This window comes from Heptranchias perlo, chromosome 33 (assembly GCF_035084215.1).
Source record: "Heptranchias perlo isolate sHepPer1 chromosome 33, sHepPer1.hap1, whole genome shotgun sequence".
Classification (NCBI taxonomy): domain Eukaryota; kingdom Metazoa; phylum Chordata; class Chondrichthyes; order Hexanchiformes; family Hexanchidae; genus Heptranchias; species Heptranchias perlo.
Window position 1 is genome coordinate 8,776,607 of NC_090357.1, and position 19,701 is coordinate 8,796,307.

A 19,701-nucleotide genomic window follows, 5' to 3' on the forward strand; every position below is an offset into this window, starting at 1 on the left:
TGGTTAAACATGGTCAGAGCTGCTATTCTGCAGATGAAATGTTAAGTTGAGGTTCAGGTGGATATTCCCCTGGCGATTGAGAGATCAGCAAGTTCACCCAGTGTTATGGCCAACAGTCTTTCCTCAACCAGTATCATAAATAAAACATTAACTAGCCATTCAGTTTATTGCTGATTACAGGATCCTGCTGTACATAAAATCTGTTCCATATTTGCCTATATAATAACCTCTGCACTTTAATTTATTGTTTAGTACTTTCAGATGTTTGAGACACAAGACAGTGATAAATAGATATGTAAATTAACAATGCATACAAAAACATTCTTAACCCAGAAGTTAAAAATGTTCAAAACTTGTCTTACCTGTATTTATTTGCTTAATAATAATTGTAGTAATTAAAGGTGGGGCTGGGATAGCTGTTTCATCAACTTTACCTCAAGGGATGCAAAACACATGCCTGCAGAATAGCAGAACCTTGATTAGCCCATTGATGGTTTTACTTTGTATAGACGCAATCTGCCATCAACCAAGACAAGACACTGTAATGAGAGATCAGGGTCTAAATATACTGGGGATATTTAGTGCAGCTGCTGTACTTATAGTGGTGGCAATTCCACTGAAAATGTTCTGGATAAATCCAATGTCCTTTGCAGATACTCCTTTGCTCCATTTGCGTTCCACTTTCAAACTCTCTACCCATTTATACCGTGTATGTGATACAAGACTGAGATCAAGACGGTCACAAGCATAGCTGGAAAACTCATCCCCCCCGGATTCTGGTTTCAAAACTGCAAAAGTAGATTTTGGAAATTTGAGTTGGTTACACTAGTATTGTTAATGGAAAAAACCCAGGTCCACTGTGAACAAAACCAGCAAGATTGAAGAGCGTAAAAGAGAAGGAAAGACAGAGCGAGGTAAGCAGCTCTATAGTTTTCAGTTCTTAGAAAGAATGAGATAGAATAGGAGACAATGTGATGAGTCTTGATTTCGACACAGCGAGGAAGTGGGGAAGAGTGTGTAGGAATTTGAACTTAGAAGGTACAAAAAAGGAAAGTTAAGGGGAATACTGACCATGAAGGTCATGATAAAATGGAAACAGGAAAGATTGCAGCAGAGAGAGAAGTTGGAGGGTAGAAGTAAGAAAGTGATGAACTATCAGACTACAAGAACCTCCCCAGATATGGAAGTAGTAATCAAGGCTTGGAAAAATTTAGGGGGGGTAATTTTAGCCCAGAGCCAGAAAGAGGATGGGGGGGGGGGGTGTTGGGGGGTTCGAATTGCAGACAGGAAGCCTGGAAGTATGGGTTTCCTGGATGTCCTTATGATTTTGACGTAAGAACGTCTTTTTTTATTACGGTTTCTCGCCCGACAGGCCGGCCTGATTGACAGGCTGGTCTCAGTCGGACAGGAGAAGAGCAAGGAAAAGGTAAGTGTTCAGGTAAGATTGGATGGGTGGGAGTGGGGGGAGGGATGGGGGCATCAGCAGCATAGGAGCATCGGCAAGCATAGGGGCACAGGGTCAGCAGAGGGGAGTTAGGCACAGGGGGGTCAGTTATCAGGGGTGAGTCATCAGGGGGAGTTAGTCATCGGGGATCTGTCATCGGGAGGGGATCAGGGGCCAGATACCAAGGAGCAGGGTCGGGATCGGGGATCATTGCAGAGGTTGTGATTGTTGGGGGGGGGGAATCGGGAATCGCGATCGTTTGTGGGGGGGGGTGGGGGTCGCTGCAGATAGGCATGTTGGGCCTGGGGGAAGCACTCCTGCTCCTCCGGGCCCACAAGCTGTGCTATAAAGGCACTTGCCTGCAGTTTCAGGCCTTCTCTCCTCCTCTCACGCAACGTGAAGGAGAAGGTCCGGGAATCACGGCCCCCAGTGGCTAAAATCACAAAACCTGAAAAAATGGAGGCCCACAGCATCCTTGAAAGGATTTAGTGACCAACCCACCTCCTGAGACCGGGTTGGTTTCCCGCCCCTCATCCTGCCTCCTGTGAAAATGGGTGGGTTGGGGGCGGGTTTGAAATTGTTGCAATTTTTAATGCCCCCTCCCTGCCCCCAACCCACCTGTTTTTCCTGGCTAAAATCATGCCCTTGGACTTTATTGAGATAAAGCCTGAGAAAATTAAAACTGTTACAGCACATGCAAATTACAGCAGAACACATTGGACCCAATGCAACAACCACACTATTACACAATCCATTCCGGGGGGCATAATTCAGAAATATAACAGAGTTGCAACCATACTGCAATCAGGGATCAGGCAAATCAGAAAGGAATTATCGGTTTCCGTTCTAGCTCATGATAGATATATAGTAGTTTTAATAATATCAAGGAATGGATGTCAGCCAATTTAAAGAACTATTCTGGTCACAAACTGCAGTATAACCGGGGGTATTAGGGTCATGGTCAAACCCTAGATTCCACAATCAAAGGAGAAGGAAAAATTATTTCTGCTTATGAGCAGAACCACTCTCAACCATGGAGCAGGCAGGCTGCTGGAACACCCACACTACTTGAGTAATTACGAAAGGCAAATACTGGTACGAAGCCCAGGCCAATGATGGATGTTCAATTTTTATTCTGGCTGGACTTTAGACTGGTATGAGCTCATAAACTGAAGATATGGAAACAAGGCGTCTGCAGAGGGAAGAGATTTCAGTGTCCAAATAACTCTTATTCCATATGTATGTAGAGCACTTTTCCAATATTTAGTTCTGAGCATGAATTCGTTCTCGTCATTTCATCTATTCTGGGTTAAGCGAATCCTAAAGTGACTGCTTTTCACTTACTGAGAGAACAACCATTGATTTCTGCAGAAAAATCATTTCCTGGCCTTGTCCCCAATCACGATGTCACACTACTGGTTGAACTGACAGGAAAACATAAGAGTTCTGTGTTTTTCTCACATTTATTTTTCTGTCCCACAATGCAGGATAAGAAGGTAAAGAAAGACTTGCATTTATACAGTGCCTTCTCATAGCTCAGAAACATTTCAAAGCACTTTGCATACAGCGAATTACCACGGGAGTGCAGCAACTATTGTGTGGGCAAATGTACGATAGTCAGTAACCTATTAACCACACCCCCAACCCATTCAAATCAGTAATAAAAAAATCAATCTATTTCAAAAGCTTTCCTGGATTAATATTTGTAATTTGCATTTGTATTTTTGCCAGCAGTTACAATATACCACAGAAACAAAAGGTCATTAATAATCTCTCCAACAAAGCAACATATTTTTCCTCTATAGATAAGATGAGAAATTGGATTACTGCTAGGAATTAAACTTTGGATGAATGCTTTATGTGTTAAATAGAAGTAGTTGGATTTTCCACTTTAAATTAGGAGGGAAGGCCCACTATCTAAACCCCCCCACAACCAAATCATCCTGATGCCTTAGTTGGCCACAGTGCCTGTGTCAGCTTGGGTTAGTGGTATTACTCTTGCCTCCAAGTCAACAACAATAATTTGCATTTATATAGCGCCTTTAATGTAGTAAAACATCCCAAGGTGCTTTACAGGAGCGTTATCTGAGGTAGGTCAAAGAGGTAGGTTTTAAGGAGCATCTTAAAGGAGGAGACAGAGGTGGAGAGGTTTAGGGAGGGATTTCCAGTGCTTAGGGCCTAGGCATCTGAAGGCACGGCCGCCAATGGTGGGGCGAAGGAAGTTGGGGATGCTCAAGGAGCCAGAATTGCAGGAGCGCAGAGTTCTCTGAGGGATGTGGGGCTGGAGGAGGTTACAGAGAAAGGGTGGGGCGATGGAGGGATTTGAACACAAGGATGAGAATCTTAAATCAGAAGGTTGTGGGGTCAGGTCTCACTCCACGACTTGAGCACATAACCTATGCCACACCTTCAGGACGGAAGGAGTAGTGTACTACCAGAGGTGCTGGCTGAGATATCAAACTGAGGCCTTCTCTGCCTGCTGAGGTGGATGTAAAAGATCCCATGGCACTCTTTGAAGAACAGCAGTTCACCTGATGTTCTGGCTGATAATCCTCCCTCGACCAACATCACAGGTCACTTATCTCATTTGCTGAGTGGGACCTTGCTTTCGATAAGGTGGTTGCTGTATTTGCTTACAAAACACCAGTGACTGCACGTCAACAGTAATCCATTGGCTGTGAGGCACTTTGGGATGTCCTGAGGATGTGAAAGACACTATACAAATATAAATTCTTCCTTTAGTTTTGAGCTGAGCCACCCTGACCAGGAAAGTCTCAGCTACAATCCCCAGTTTTTAAAATTCTCATCCTTGCTTTCTCTGTAACCTCCTCCAGCCCTACAACCCTCCGAGGTCTCTGCGCTCCTCCAATTCTGGCCTCTTGCTATTCCTCGATTTTAAATCGCTCCACCATTGGCGGCCGTGCCTTCAGCTGTCTGGGCCCTAAGCTCTGGAATTCCTTCCCTAAATCTCTCTGCCTCTCTCCCCTCCTTTAAGACACTCCTTAAAACCTACCTCTTTGACCAAGCTTCTGGTCACCTAATATCTCATGTGGCTCGGTGTCAAATTTTGTTTGATAACACTCTTGTGAAGCGTCTTGGGACATTTTACTACGTTAGAAACGCTATATAAATGCAAGTTGTTGTTGTTGTTGTGCTGATTAAGCTGATCTCTGCCAGGTCAGCAATAAGGGTCTTACAATTGGCCTCAGTACCCTCGGGCTAGGAGGAGAAAAATCGGCCAGAGTTCCTGCTCGTGACTGCGAATGGTGTGAGAAAATAATTGGACTCAGCTGTGATGACCTCATGGGTGAATAGCCAGCTGATGCTCATTATCTAAGTTCATACGTTCAGAAAGGCCACTCGGACTGGGCATAAGAAGGCACCTGGCCACCTGTGGAACCGTGCCCCAGCCAAGGCTGAGGTGGAAAAAAAAACCACCCTCAACAGAGACTGATCTGCAATGACTGCTTGGATATAGGAAATGGGGTGTGAACTGGTTAAAGGCTCAGATGAGAATGGGCAAGGTTCAGGCAAGTCAAACAAAAGTTAACAGAGGTCTGTGATTAAACCAACAATGAACAAAGAAGGTGAGCATATTTGGTAAAGAGGAGGGGCTGGTCACACCAGTATTTTGCACCTAAAGAGAAACTGAACTGTTTAAACAATATGTGGTTAGTTTTGTTAAGCAAAAAAGAACATTAACTGAAATACAAAGCCTTCCTATCTTCTGTAGTTTCTATCATTTATTAGGACAGATATTAGGACAGGTGACCAGAAGCTTGGTCAAAGAGGTACATTTTAAGGACCGTCTTAAAGGAGGAAATAGAGGTAGCAAGGTGGAGACGTTGAGGGAGGGAATTCCAGAGCTTAGAGCCTAGGCAGCTGAAGGCACTGCTGTCAATGGTGGAGCGATTAAAATCGAGGAGGGGCAAGAGGCCATAATTGGAGGAGCGCAGAGATCACGGAGGTTTGGAGGAGGTTACAGAGATAGGGAGGTGCGAGGCCATGGAGGGATTTGAAAGCAAGCATGAGACTTTACTGGTCAGGATGTCTCAGCTCAAAACTAAAAGGAAGAACTTGTATTTATATTGTGTTATTATTTATTTACTGAGTTTCGAGAGGCCTTTTAAAAAAATTCCTAGGCTCCCCAATGGATGAGATGATATATGCGCTACTCAGTGTAGAACTGAGGCATACAGGCCATGAAGATCCAAACTGGCCTCGGTAATCTTGGGCTTGAAAGGAATTGGGGGAAGAAACTAGCTCAGGTTCCTGCTCCTGATCACTGATTCTGTGACCGCCCCCCCACCCCCCAGTCTTCTTCAAAGGACATGTGAAGACGTCATGGGTATGGAGACATGACTAGGCTTCACTGTGAACAGCCAACCAACACCGTCTAGGCTCATGCAAGAAGAGTGGCCAGTACTGGACAGCTGGCTGAACCCATTGGAACTGAACCCAGCAAGGATTCATGTTCCAAAAAGAATCAGAACCTTCAGGAGAGGGGAGAAAATTGAGGGAGCTTGAGGGAAAGATAAAGCTCTCCCCATCCCATGTAAATACATTAAGAAAAGTGATTTCTGATAAAAAATACTAGATAGTTACAGCTCAAAAATAATGCTGTTCTTCATTTTCAACAGATGCATGTACTGGTCTAGTAAGAAATATCAACAATGTTTGCCCATAAGTAAAGTGCAGCCATTAACCAAACCAATGGGAACTTTTGTCTTCATGGGACACATAGTACCACAGAGCCTTGAGGACCCTGAAATTCCTGGGTTTGGAGAGGGCATAAGCATTTATGTCTTGGGGGGGGGGGGGGGGGCAAGAATATGGATTCTGCTGGGATTGTGACCCATTTGGACAGGACGTATAAATTCTGGTTGGGGTGGGCAAATCTTATATCTCAAGTTGCTGATACTAATGGATCTTGGTGTTCCAATTTAGAATTTATCCACCAATAAGGAAACACCACTAAAAACAACCCTGTCCAAACCTCCAGGTCCTCAAAATTCAGAGGACAAATCAGCAAATAAGAAATAGAAGCAAAATAGGTGTGAGATACCTGGGCTTCAAAGATTGGATTGCCAGGGCTAGGGGACTGCAGTTTGGACATTCCTGACTTAGTACTTTTGTAGAAAGGTTCAATGGGCTTTCATATAATCCTTGCGCTGCCTGAAGATCCTGGGAATTTCTGTCTGTTTGGACAAGCCATTGTCAAGAGATTCTTGAAGGTTGTGTTTACCAGTGCAGTTTTGGTACATGAAGCACATGTAACAAGATGAAAACTTAAAAGGAATATTATAGTTGTGATTGCTTCTATAGAAATTGTGAAATACCCTTCACTTTACAGCAGATGGTTGGTCTCTTTCTAAGGGTAGGCAAATGTTCCGTACTGACTGGAAGCAGGCTCATATTTATGACTCAGCCGGTGTTGAGTTCCCCCATCATAGTTTTCCTATTAGGGGAGAGAAAAGCTGTTGCTAGAAGCTTTCATTCAGGGAAGGCTGGAAAGCCCCAATGTTCTGTACTGAGAAGTTCATAGCTCATAGTCAATGTTTTATTGTTCATTTATCATTAATCGTTGATCATTGTCAGCTTGGCTCAGTTGGTAGCACTCTCGTCTGAGTCAGGTGGTCATGAACTTCAAGCCCCATTGTAGACTTGAGCATATAATCTAGGCTGACACATTATCAGAGGTGCTATCTTTTGGATTGGATGCTATACCACGGCCCTGCCCGCCTGCTCTCTCAGGTGGGTGCAAATGCACCACATGGCACTATTCAAAGACGAGTAGGGAGTTCTGTCAGTGTGTTGGCCAACATTCTTCCCTCAATCAACACCACCAAAAATAGATGAGCTATCTGGCCATTCATTCAATTGTTGTTTGTGGGATCTTGCCTTGTGCAAAGTGCCTGCTGCATTTGCTTACATAATAACACTGACTGCACTTCCAAAAGTAATTCATTGGTTTTTAGATGCTTTGGGACATCCTGAGGATGGGATAAGGTGATTTATAAATACAAGTCTTTCTTTAATTATATTTAGATTTCTGCATTTTTCTTTAGAAGATAACCTCATCTCCAGGGGGAAATTCTGATCCCCCCTCCTCCTATTTTTATTGCTTCAACTTTAATTTTTTCTATCCAATATAACTTGTACCATTTTTAACAAATTAAGTTTTAAACCCGCCCCTCCCCAAAATAGTTTTGATTGGCTCAAAACCGGCTCCAATACCTGATTTTTCAGCCAAGACCCAAGTCACCGTTTCAATCTTCATGATTTTCCTGCATCAAATAGAAGATAACAGAAAATGTTGGAAGTTCGGACGGTCCATTAATGTCTGAAAATGGAGATTAATGTTTCATATCTGATGCAGTGTCTACCCAAAATGTTCATCTGCCTTTTTTCTCTTCAGATGTTGGTTACTTCCTGCATTTTCTGGTTTTACTTCAGATTTTCAGCATTTGCAATTTTCTGCTTTACCAAATAACCACTCAGTTATTCCGTTGGCCATGAGATCGCTATCTGACGTGAACACATTGACAACACAGCAACGGTTAACTATCAACTGAAACATCATAAAAATGATAGTCTAATGCCCAATGGAGATATATATATTGGAACCAGTTCCAGTGGAAGTGGCTGTTCTCCTGGTTCTCTCTGCTTACAATATGGTGTGGATTAGACATCTGCAGTAACAGTACAACAATGGTACACATGCAGCATTACAGCATTTTACCTGTGTTACTGGTGGCGTTTTCCACTCAGAGGCAAGTAACAAGACCACTCGGTGAGGTGGTGATCCTTGCCTTTGGAGACGTGCATTTCTTTGTCCTGGATGGTGTCGAGCTTCTTGAGTGTTGTTGCAGCTGCGCTCATCCAGGCAAGTAGACTGTATTCCATCACACTCCTGACTTGTGCCTTGTAGGTGGTGGAGAAGCTTTGGGGAGTCAGGAGGCAAGCCACTCGCCACAGAATACCCAGCATCTGACCTGCTCTAGTAGCCACTGCGTTTACGTGGCTGGTCCAGTTGTTTCTGGTCAATGATGTTGATGGTGGGGGACTCGGCGATGGGAATGCCGTTGAATGTCAAGGAGAGGTGGTTAGACTCTCTTGTTGAAGATGGTTATTGCCTGGTACTTGTGTGGCACAAATGTTACTTGCCACTTATCAGCCCAAACCTACTAATAAAGTATTCCACTTCATTAACATTATGTCCTGCCTCTGAAGGCAATGCTGTAATATAAATGGGCTGTAGATACAGGTTTACAGGGGATACATTAGCTCAAATCACTGTTAGAGTCTGTGAGCAAAGCTGGTGACAAGGCAGTTTATTGGAGTCCTCTTAGGGACTCTGAAGAATGGAAAACCACATACTTGAATTGTTTTCAAAACACACATTTTACATTTTTATTTTAAACTGAAACTTTTAGCCCTGCATAAAGATCACACAAACTGCGCCAGTTTTGCTTCAATAAACTTTATTGCCTTTAGTTTCTGTCACAGTATCATGGCTAGTACCTTATAATCTGGTCGCAACATCACAGAACCAAAGGGATAAAACTTTGCTTCTTTCTGAAACTCAATTTTCAAAACAAAAAAGCATGAAGTTCTTACAGCAAAATAATTGCTTTTACATCTGAATATCTTGCTGCACCTCCAAGTAGCACAAGCAAAGATGTAATCATTCTTAGAGACAGATATATATATATATATATATATAAACTGGAGCCAAATTTTAGAGTTGGTACCTCTTTTTTGTTGATCTACTGAAGCTTTTATTGAAAACTAAAAACAAAAATTAGCATAGTATTCAATTTATTAAAGTTATGGGTGTTTCTCCCCCTTGCCCCATCCCAAAAAAAATTCAATGTTAACCTGACATTTAAAAAAAAACCTGGCTACAAATCAACAAGTAGCTGATGGAGCAGCAGTAAGCTCGCTCGCTGCCTGGCACTCCAGTCCGCATGCCACAGTTATGATGAGTTCTGCTGGCTCTCACTCTGGACACTGGGCAGTGTTCCTGCGAGAGCTGATGGAGGCTGCATTCGTCTTGTCAGACAGCTTGTCTTGGCTGAGAGTGGAGGACCGTTGGTGACGGCCAATGAAAATGCAATGGTCTTCGTCATCTCTGCCCCGACCCAAGAGACGTTTACAGGTCAGTATCATTACAGAAAGTATTTCGAAGGAACAACAACATAAAGGAGACAAAAAAGTGTCTTGTTTCTCCAGTACAGCTATCACTTCCCTTGAGTACGTTAATGTTTAGTACCTTTAGCACTGAGACAACACTGTAGAGGAGTACATTGCATAGAACTTTGAAAATTAACCTTTGTAGATTGGTCAATAAATACATTTCTTAAATTTAAATCACTCTTAGAACCTTGGTGTGTGTAGTACCTACAATATCAAACTCTTGACTTTTTGTCGAATTATGACTGCGTACCATATTAAGTGATATATATACAGCTTACATGCTGCTAGTTCAATGACCCACAGTAAATAGTGGTCAGTGTTTGATAAAACAGTACCAAAACGTTGGCCATAAATGGTATTATGTCTAAAAGGAATGAATGTTTCGCTAGTTGAGTTGTTCCCCGTCCGACAATTACAATTTTAGTATTTTTACGGTTTTGAGTATTAAGCACTCTGGGTCAGGTGATACAACAGCACTATTCAATGTCTAAAATGGTCTGAGTATAGTAAAGCCTACTCTCTAGCTTGCTTTGTAGCATATGCAGTGAAGTTCATTGTTACTTTGAGGCTGCTGGGGAGGAAATCCCACCATACCCAATGAAAAACAAACGCACGCCACGCATAAACCTATCCCTCTCTCAGCGAGAACTTCAAAGGCTAAAAGTGATTCAGTTACCTTCTCTCCATCACCTTCCTCCCAAAATGTACATTAGCAGCTACATGAAGACAGGAGAAAAATAACTAGGGCATGTTATATGAAAAATTTCAGCTCAACCTCAAGAAAATGGCCTACAAACCCACAAAAGCTTCAGATCCACGTTAAGGTACATTATGTAGATTTCTTGCTGTCTTCGTACTGGCTCTGAAATGAGATTAACCTCACTCTCCATCCTGCTTTCATGAAACTCTAGGTGACAGTATGGTCAAATAAAACCAGGGACTTTTGAGCAGCTTGGATGCTCACATGTTTGACAAGAAGAAATACTGGTCCAAAAGAGAGAAGGCTTAGATAGACTTCCTATAGCCTTTGTTTGAAAATAGAAAAGCCAAATATACATATACAAAGGCAGGCTACAGGCCATTTTCCTTAAGTTTCAACCTGAGAGATGTGATACAAGTGCCTATAATGTCTAATTTACACTCCTTTCTCCCTACTATGATCTAGCCAGGTTCTCCTGAAAGGCCAGATGATCAGTGGTGGCCCATCCCATCACTGCTGGTGCCACTCTTTCTCCATCCCAAGCAATGCTGATTATCAGTAGAACGGGCAAGTTGTAGAGTTCAGTTGTGCACTGATCACATGAAATTGATGACAAAGTGCTCTTCCCACTCCTGGGTTGTCAGGGTTTATCTCCCACTTTCATAATGGCAATATAGATCCACTCAACCATTGACATACCCATGGAGACCATATCATGGTAATGACTAGCAGTAATCAGGTAGGACTGGCAACTCCCAGCAATTCAATCCCTGGACAAATATTGATCTAGGCAAAAAAATAAAATCAGAAGCACAGAAAGGCCCCCAAGCAGTAATTCCTGGACACAACAAGAGAATACTGGACAGTTTGCAACCCTACGCCAAGAATTCTGAAAGAAACAAATACCAGGAAGAGCAGTAAATCAGAATATCACAATTGGCTCAGCTGTAAAATCAGACACCTGATATACACATTTCTATTCAGTAATAGTTTAACAAGTTCTAGGTATCCAGCTATTTACTAACATTATTTTCCTCTAGCTTTAACATGGAGTTAGCCTGGACCAAAATAGTTTGAACACCTAATCATAGAAAGTTACAGCACAGAAGGAGGCCGTTCGGCCCATTGTGTTCACGCCGGCTGAAAAAGAGCTATCCAGCTTAATCCCACTTTCCAGCACTTGGTCCGTAACCCCGTAGGTTACGGCACTTCAAGTGCACTTCCAAGTACTTTTTAAATGAGTTGAAGATTTCTGCCTCCCTTCCAGGCAGTGAGTTCCAGACCCCCACCACCCTCTGGGTGAAAACATTTCTTCTCAGCTCCCCCTAATCTTTCTACCATTACTATAAATCTATGTCCCCTGGTTACTGACCCCTCTGCTAAGGGAAATAGGTCTTCCCCATCCACTCTATCTGGTCCCGTCATAATTTTATATACCTCAATTAAATCTCCCCTCAGCCTCCTTTGTTCCAAAGGAAACAACCCCAGCCTATCCAATCATTTCTCATAGCTAAAATTCTCCAGCCTGGCAACATCCTCGTAAATCTCCTCTGTACCCTCTCTAGTGCAATCACATCTTTCCCGTAATGTGGTGACCAGAACTGTACACTATACTCAAGCTGTGGCCTAACCAATGTTTTATACAGTTCTGACATAACCTCTCTGCTCTTATATTCTATGCCTCGGCTAATAAAGGAAAGTATCCCGTATGCTTTTTTGATCACCTTATCTACTTGTCCTGCTACCTTCAGGGATCTGTGGACATGTACTCCAAGGTCCCTTTTTTCCCCTACACCTCTCAGTATCCTCCCATTTATTGTGTACTCCCTTGCTTTGTTTTCCCTCCCCAAATACATTACCTCACACTTCTCTGGATTGAATTCCATTTGCCACTTTTCTGCCCACCTGACCAGTCTATTGATATCTTCCTGCAGTCTAAAAGCTTTGCTCCTCACTATCAACCACACGACCAATTTTTGTATCATCGGCAAACTTCTTGATCAAGCCCCCTACATTCAAGTCCAAATCATTAATATATACTACAAAAAGCAAGGGACCCAGTACCGAGCCTTGCGGAACCCCACTGGAAGCAGCCTTCCAGTCACAAAAACACCCGTCAACCATTACTCTTTGCTTCCTGCCACTGAGACAATTTTGGATCTAACTTGCCACTTTCCCTTGGACCCCATGGGCTTTTACTTTTTGGACCAGTCTGCCATGTGGGACCTTGTCAAAAGCCTTGCTAAAATCCATGTACACTACATCAAACGAGTTACCCTCCTCAAAAATGTTTTTTTGATGAACCAACTAAACCAGAAAGAATGATTGCTCTGCGTTTGTAGCAGTTTCAATCAGCACTGGAAGAGAAAGACAGTTTAACATTTTGGGGATAACTCTTACATTTTAATATGTTTAAAATAAATGGGTTAAACTGCACTAAACCTGCGCACAGAGGAATTTTACACAAACATATTAACCGGATTATTTGACAAACTCAAATGGTTAGATGCTGATTGACTTGCTGTACATCTCCTCGGTTTCCTGTTTCTGTTTCAGATTTCCAGCATTCATGACTTTTCTCACTACTAATGCAGCTCTCTGAATTAAAAAAAAGTCTTTTGATTTTTTGTAAGGATGACTTGCAGTACATGGAGAAATCTACACAGGGTGCCAGATCATCTGATAATCACATGATATCATTTAAAAAATTAATTTAATATTCTCAATTAAGTTATATGCAAAGCTGATAAAAGTACAGTAAAAGTCAATGTTTCAACTCCACCAGTCTATAAAGTAAAGCCTTATTTTAGATACCATTTTGGTAAAAGTCCTCTAAGTTTCACCAGTACATACTTTAGAGGGGATTGCATGCAGAAATGTGCGATTGATTTATATGCAATATTTTATGGCAAAAAGAAAAGATAACTCTAACCATTGATAATCACCTGGCCACAGTCTGATTCAATGGAGTGAGCTAGTCGGTGAGCTCTTCTTCCCTTCCCCTGAAAGAGCACCTTACTGCCATTTGTTTGCCCGCTATCTATTGATAGCAGGCAGGGAAGGGAGCTGTATTAAAGTGCAGCCCGGAGATCTGCACTTGGCACCTTCTGGTTCAGAGCACGGTTGGCCTCCCACCCCATTCCCCCGGACATTTTAAAAAAGTGTTCATTCACCCAAAATGTTTTTTTTCCACTTCCTTCTTTTCTCACACTTATTTTCTGACCCCTTCCTCCACTTCTCAATTTTTCTGATCACCCTGACCCATGCACCCACTACACAGCTGATATCAGGCTTCTACTAACTAAACTGGCCACTAGGCGTTCAACAGCTGCTTGGTACTAACTCTCTCCTCTATTCCCTCCCTCCTCACCTGACGTCTGGTTGGCATATCCCAATAGTAATATGGCTGAGGTAGGTAACTCAAGCAGGGGAGGAGGGACTGTGGGTGGGAACTCCAGTCCCAGCATTGTGGGACTATATGCTGGTGCTCCAATGCCCCACATCCCATCAAACCATTAGGCTGCCTGAATGATGATTGGTTCGTAAGATACCAGCAAATCACCCATTGCATTTTTCTCTTAACACAACGTTTTGCAAAATCAGCTCTACAAAAACAACTATTCCACCATTCAAAGACACGACAAAACAAAGGTGTGGGTTTCAACTCAAAATATGGTGAAGGCAAATTCCTGGTACCATCCCAATATACATAATAGCATAATCCAGTTATATATGTCTGACTCATTGTATGGAACAGCACTGCACTGTATATACAGTGCACTGAACATCCTTCTCTCCAATAAGAAGGCCTCGCTCCCTCTTCTGCTAGTCATGGAGTAGTTTAATTTTCTCTGGGTATTACACTGGTTAACACATTTGTCTAAATTTCCTTTGTGCAGCATTTTAATATGTTTAAAATAAATGGGTTAACAACTGCACTAAACCTGCGCACAGAGGATTTTTACACAAACATATTAACCGGTGCGTTATCAGAGAAAAGTAAACTCATGAAAAGTAACTTAGATCAAAAGCTTCGGATGATTAATGATCTTCATTCACTGATGTCATAGAACAAGATGATTTAAATAATTGAAGGTTTCCATTAAACCCCCCCCCCAAAAAAAACCCCACACTTGGATATATTGTCCATCTTCTGTAAAATAACAGGCATAAATCTACAGGTTTTACAGCATGTTGCAAGTCCTTTTGGTTATTCTCTCCCCGTTCACAAAGTCTCCAGCAACCCTGATTGACAAAGCAATGATTACAGATTTCAAGAAAATCAGCAATAAAAATGTGGACCCTGTAACATGGCCTTCACTGTCTGTGTCTCTATGCAGCACCAGCTGCTATTGTAATCGGAATATTTGATATATCCAGATAGGCTAAAATGATGCATGTTGAGTCTGCTCGGCCCTGCATGTTAGAGTCATGGAAATCAACGCAATGCTTGTAAGAAAAAGAATCACAAAACTGACCGTTTTCTTCTCAAGTTAGAAAATGTATCCCACAATGTATGGAGAAAAAGATAAGCCGAAAATTTAAGTGCATCAATTAAATTATTAAAATAACATCCTCCCTGTTCAGCCTAAAAATTCCACAGCCAGTCAGTCAGATCTAGTCAAAGTTGTACAGATCAGAGAGGAAGAAGCTGCTACACTGCAATCTGTGCCAATATGAAAAGCTCAAACGCCTAACATTTTTCCTCCCTTTTTTTTTGAACAGTTACTTGACTCCATTAATCTCTCTACTGCACTTTCTACATCATTCACCTCAATCCAAAAGTGTGCAAAGCACTTTGACACATTTTAACGACATGATAAAAGGCTGTATAAAATGATTCTTTTCTTTCTTTGACGTCATTGGGGGGGGGGGGGGGGGTTCATCGACTTTAAAACCTGATCAGGAATCTAAAAGGAGACTTCAGTAGACAATGATGCCCCTTTAAAGAGAGAATCATCACCATATTAGGAGGGGATGGAATACTCATCACAACAGAACCAAAAAGCTTTCCTAATAACTTTACAGAGGTGACAATACTGCTTTAATACATCCCCCCCTCCCCCAGTACATTTCTATACAGCCAAAAACCATTTACTGTGATTTATTAATTTATTTTGCACAGTCCAATGCAGTTTTTCCACCGATAAAACTGTGAAACACTGATGCGCTTATCAGAGTTTAAATCAATCAGTGTTACTGCCAATCAGAAGAATCCATCCGGGAAACAAGGGAATGTTCTGACAACCACCAATTATACATTCATAAAGGCACACTAGAAAAGTTTAACTATTGCCTCTTCAAAGGTCCTTTTACCAGAGTGAACTTTTCAGCAGCACTTTTGAGGTACTTCAATCAATTTTCGCTGCTTTCTTTCTTATAGTTCTACAGTGTCGGATGGCTCATTAAGAACACACAGAGAGATGTGCCCCAGCCATCCTTATAAAGTAACCCAAACTCTGATAGAAGCTATTGCATTGTCTAATTATTTGGAATATGTCTCAGACAGTTTTTTTTTTCTTTTGGAAACGAGACAAAAACAATTGCAGTAGAATCTGCTTAACATGACCATTCTGAGGAACTCAGTGCTATGTCCAACTATCTTAGTGACCCCACCAACCAAAGGAGCCATTTTGTACCCCAAAACATTTTGTATTGCAGTTACATGCTGACCCGAGCAGCATAAATGTACAGTGGCGTTGGTGCTGTCAGTGAGTTCAATCTTAAGTACAAGCACAAAACTTAAGAGGACTTAAGAGCCACATTTCACTTACATGAGCCTGAATTCAAGTGATCCGGAGTTGGAACTCAGCTAGATTTTCCCATTCCTTAGTTGCGACGGTGCTGGGGCTAATTATAGTGCCCGTTACCAGCTGAGATCAGCTAACTCGATACAAACCAGGGACTGAACCGGCGACCATCGTGTTGTGGCTCAGTTCCGCATGAGATGATGCATTTACCAACTGGGCAGTGGAACATTGCATGTAACCTTATGTATAACAAGTGTGTATATTTAATATAAACTGTCCAATATCACACTGTCAGAACAAAGACAGGATTTTTCAAAAAAAGTTCTAAGTTCTACTGTGGCACAAACATCTACAGGGGGCTTACACTTAAACATCAGGACAAGGTCTTTCAAACTATAAATTCATACACTAACCCACTGTGTAGCTTAAAAACGTCCACAGATGGGGAAGTGAATATGACTCCAGCTACTCGCCTGTGGGTGTGTCTGATCCTGTTCTCACCCGATCTCCGCACACATGTGCCTTCTAGCACTGGGTACTGGATAATAATCAGGAGCAGGAACTCTGGATGATCTCTTCCCTCGCCCTAGCCTAACAGTGTTGAAGCCAATTGCAGCTCTTCTAAAGCCCCTCATCTTAAAGGCAAATGAAAGGAAACCAAATAGCAGGAAAAGAACTCGATAGCAGTGGCAAATGCTACAATAAGGTCTGGACAGTAAACATTCTCCATTGACCTTATGGATGGACAGGTAGATTGTGACCCAGGTAGCTGCCGAGAGAAAGAAAGAAAAAAAAGGAGAGAGGCACGCATGCACGCACGCAGAGTGTGTGCAGTGTAAAGATCTGGTGATGACCAGTTACAATTCTGCAACTGATATTCCTGGTGGTTCAGGACTGCAAACATGTAATGTCCCTCGGGAGGACAATATTGCCTAGCAGGCCGAGTTGATATGGCGGTTGCCTATCCACTCTGCTTATACAGGGCAGTTCTGCCCACGTTGCCATTGCCCAATTACTAACACACTAAAGATTTTACGCTGTTTAATTTTCTTCTGCGCGAGTACGATCACAATGAATTTAACGAACATTACGTCATTTCATTGTCAAAGGAGAAAAGCAAAGAAGAGTTCTCGCTGTTCCTGTGTCCCACTCGATGGTTTGGGATCGAATGACTTCCGGGTTGCCTAGACTCAGTTACTGTTATGGTTACATTTTGCATCTCATACTTGGAGCTCAGATCTTTCTCGTCTCCCATTTTACCCAGATTGGCTTCCTCGACGTTCAATATCTGTTGATCCCCTGCCTCATCCGTGTCCACATTTTGTAGTGGGATTAATTCAGATGCATGCTTATCAGTTTCCATTTCACGCAAGGTTTGATAAGGTCCATGGGTAGAGGTGTTACACAGCAAGCTGAACTCAAACTCTTTCCTGGAGTAGAAAATAACTTCCAGGGTGTAATAAATAGACCAGAAGATTGTAAAACAGCCCAGTAGCAGCAGCATCTGAGGAGAGAAACAGACTTTGTATTTAATAATTTCTTATTTTCCTTCTTCCCCTCCCGTAGTTTTTTATCTCGGTCATTTTTATTTGGTATTTTCCACAAGGCCGAGACTTCTGCTGGGTACAGTTCCATAAGCAGGGATTGCCCATTGGACCTTCCCTACATGGCCATTCCTCATGTCTGCGGTTGGGCAAGGAGACGGGGAGTGTCAGGAGGCTACTCAACTAGATGGGGGGAGAAAAATCACTGGCAGGGTTAGATAGATGGCTGAAGGAAAGAGGATAAAGGGTTATGAGAACAAGGTATGCACATGGGATTAGGAATACTGCTTATGTGGGGGATAATCACCAACATGGATTGATTGAGCTGAATGGCCCGTTTCCTTCTTGTAATCGCTTATATAATTCCAGGCAAGACTGATCCTGACTTCACCCAAAGTCCACACTCATGCACTTTCCAGCTGTGATCACTGGATAAGGATCAGGGGCAGGAACTGTGGATACTTTTGTCACTTCCATAGACCAGGGACACTGAGGCCAATTGTAGCTCTCTTACAAAAACTCTGGCTGAGATTTCTTTGTTAGATGAGGTTTTATTCCTTATGATTCCCTGCAGATTAATCATTAGGAAGCATCAGTGAGAGGTGTGGTGAACACAATGCTCACCTCTTCTTTGGTTAACAAGCTCTGTTAATCTAACAGAGAGCAGCGATCAATCAACCTCTCCTCATTAAAGTATAAGCAGAACATTTTGGAAATGAACAGTGGGTTAATCGGCATCAGAACGAGAGAGATAGGTCCGTGTTTCAGGTGTAATCAGATCGGTTCTGATATATGGTCCTCTCTGAAACATTAACCTAACTTTCTCTTTCAGATCCTGACTGACCAGTGATGCGTTTCCAGCATCTTCTGTTTTTATTTAGGATTCTCAGAATTTATAGTTTCATTTTTAACTCTTTACTCATAATCATGAAGACCAAATACATGCAGAGTTCTATTCTGGTGGAGATGTGATATGCAAGGACAAAACTGCTGAGATGTGCCGCTGAGAAATGGTACCTTATCTCTGCTTACTGTCTCCGGCTATTCCTGTCTAGGGAATCAGCACAAAGCAGATTCCATCGCTTAACTGTACTGCTCAAAGCTGCTCCTCCAGCCCTACAAACCCCCTGCAAATTCTCCATTCCTTTGACTCTGGCCACGTGTAACCTCCTCCCCTCCCACCACCACCCTTGCCCCATTAATGGCAGCTGTACTTCAGTTGCCTAGGTCCGACTCTGGAATTCCTTCCCTAAACCCCTCCTCCTCTCCAACACGCTCTCCTTCTTTAAGAAGTGCTTTTGACCATGCTTTTAGTCACCTCTCCTAATATCTCCTTTGGCTGAACACCCACTATTTGATTCCGCCTCTCTGAAGTGCCCTTGGGACATTTTTCTACATTAAAGTCGCAAGTTGTTGTTGAAGCACTGTGCCCCTGTCTCTCAGGATCTACCTCCCATCTCCCCGACTTGGTCATTCCTTCTATCCCCTTCTCCATGTCATCTCATATCTGCCAATGCTCAGTAAACATTTCAATCACTGGAAGATTGTTCTATTCAAGAAGGGGAGTAGGGAAATACCGGGGAACTACAGGCCAGTGAGCCTAACATCAGTGGTAGGAAAATTATTGGAAAAAATTCTGAAGGACAAAATTAGTCTCCACTTGGAGAAGCAAGGATTAATCAGGGATAGTCAACATGGCTTTGTCAAGGGAAGATCATGTCTGACTAATTTGATTGAATTTTTTGAGGGGGTGACTAGGCGTGTGGATGAGGGTAACGCAGTGGATGTGGTATACATGGATTTCAGTAAGGCCTTCGATAAAGTCCCCCACAGGAGACTGGTCAAGAAGGTACGAGCCCATGGAATCCAGGGTGCCTTGGCACTTTGGATACAAAACTGGCTTAGTGGCAGAAGGCAGAGGGTGATGGTCGAAGGTTGTTTTTGTGACTGGAAGCCTGTGGCCAGTGGGGTACCACAGGGATCGGTGCTGGGTCCCTTGCTGTTTGTGGTCTACATTAATGACTTGGATATGAATGTAAAAGGTATGATCAGTAAGTTCACTGA

General features: G+C 42.6%; 1 protein-coding gene across 2 annotated transcripts in view; it reads right to left on the bottom strand.

Annotated features, from left to right (window-relative positions):
• Positions 1-8,911: 8,911 nt before the first annotated feature.
• Positions 8,912-19,701, bottom strand: part of LOC137301457 (proprotein convertase subtilisin/kexin type 7-like) — a 205,557-nt gene continuing 194,767 nt past the window's right edge. For both annotated transcript variants that reach the window (XM_067970958.1, XM_067970959.1), the window contains exon 16: positions 8,912-17,597. In XM_067970958.1, coding sequence (XP_067827059.1) covers positions 17,181-17,597 — 417 coding nt within the window. In that variant the 3' untranslated portion in view covers positions 8,912-17,180. The remainder of the gene's footprint in view (positions 17,598-19,701) is intronic.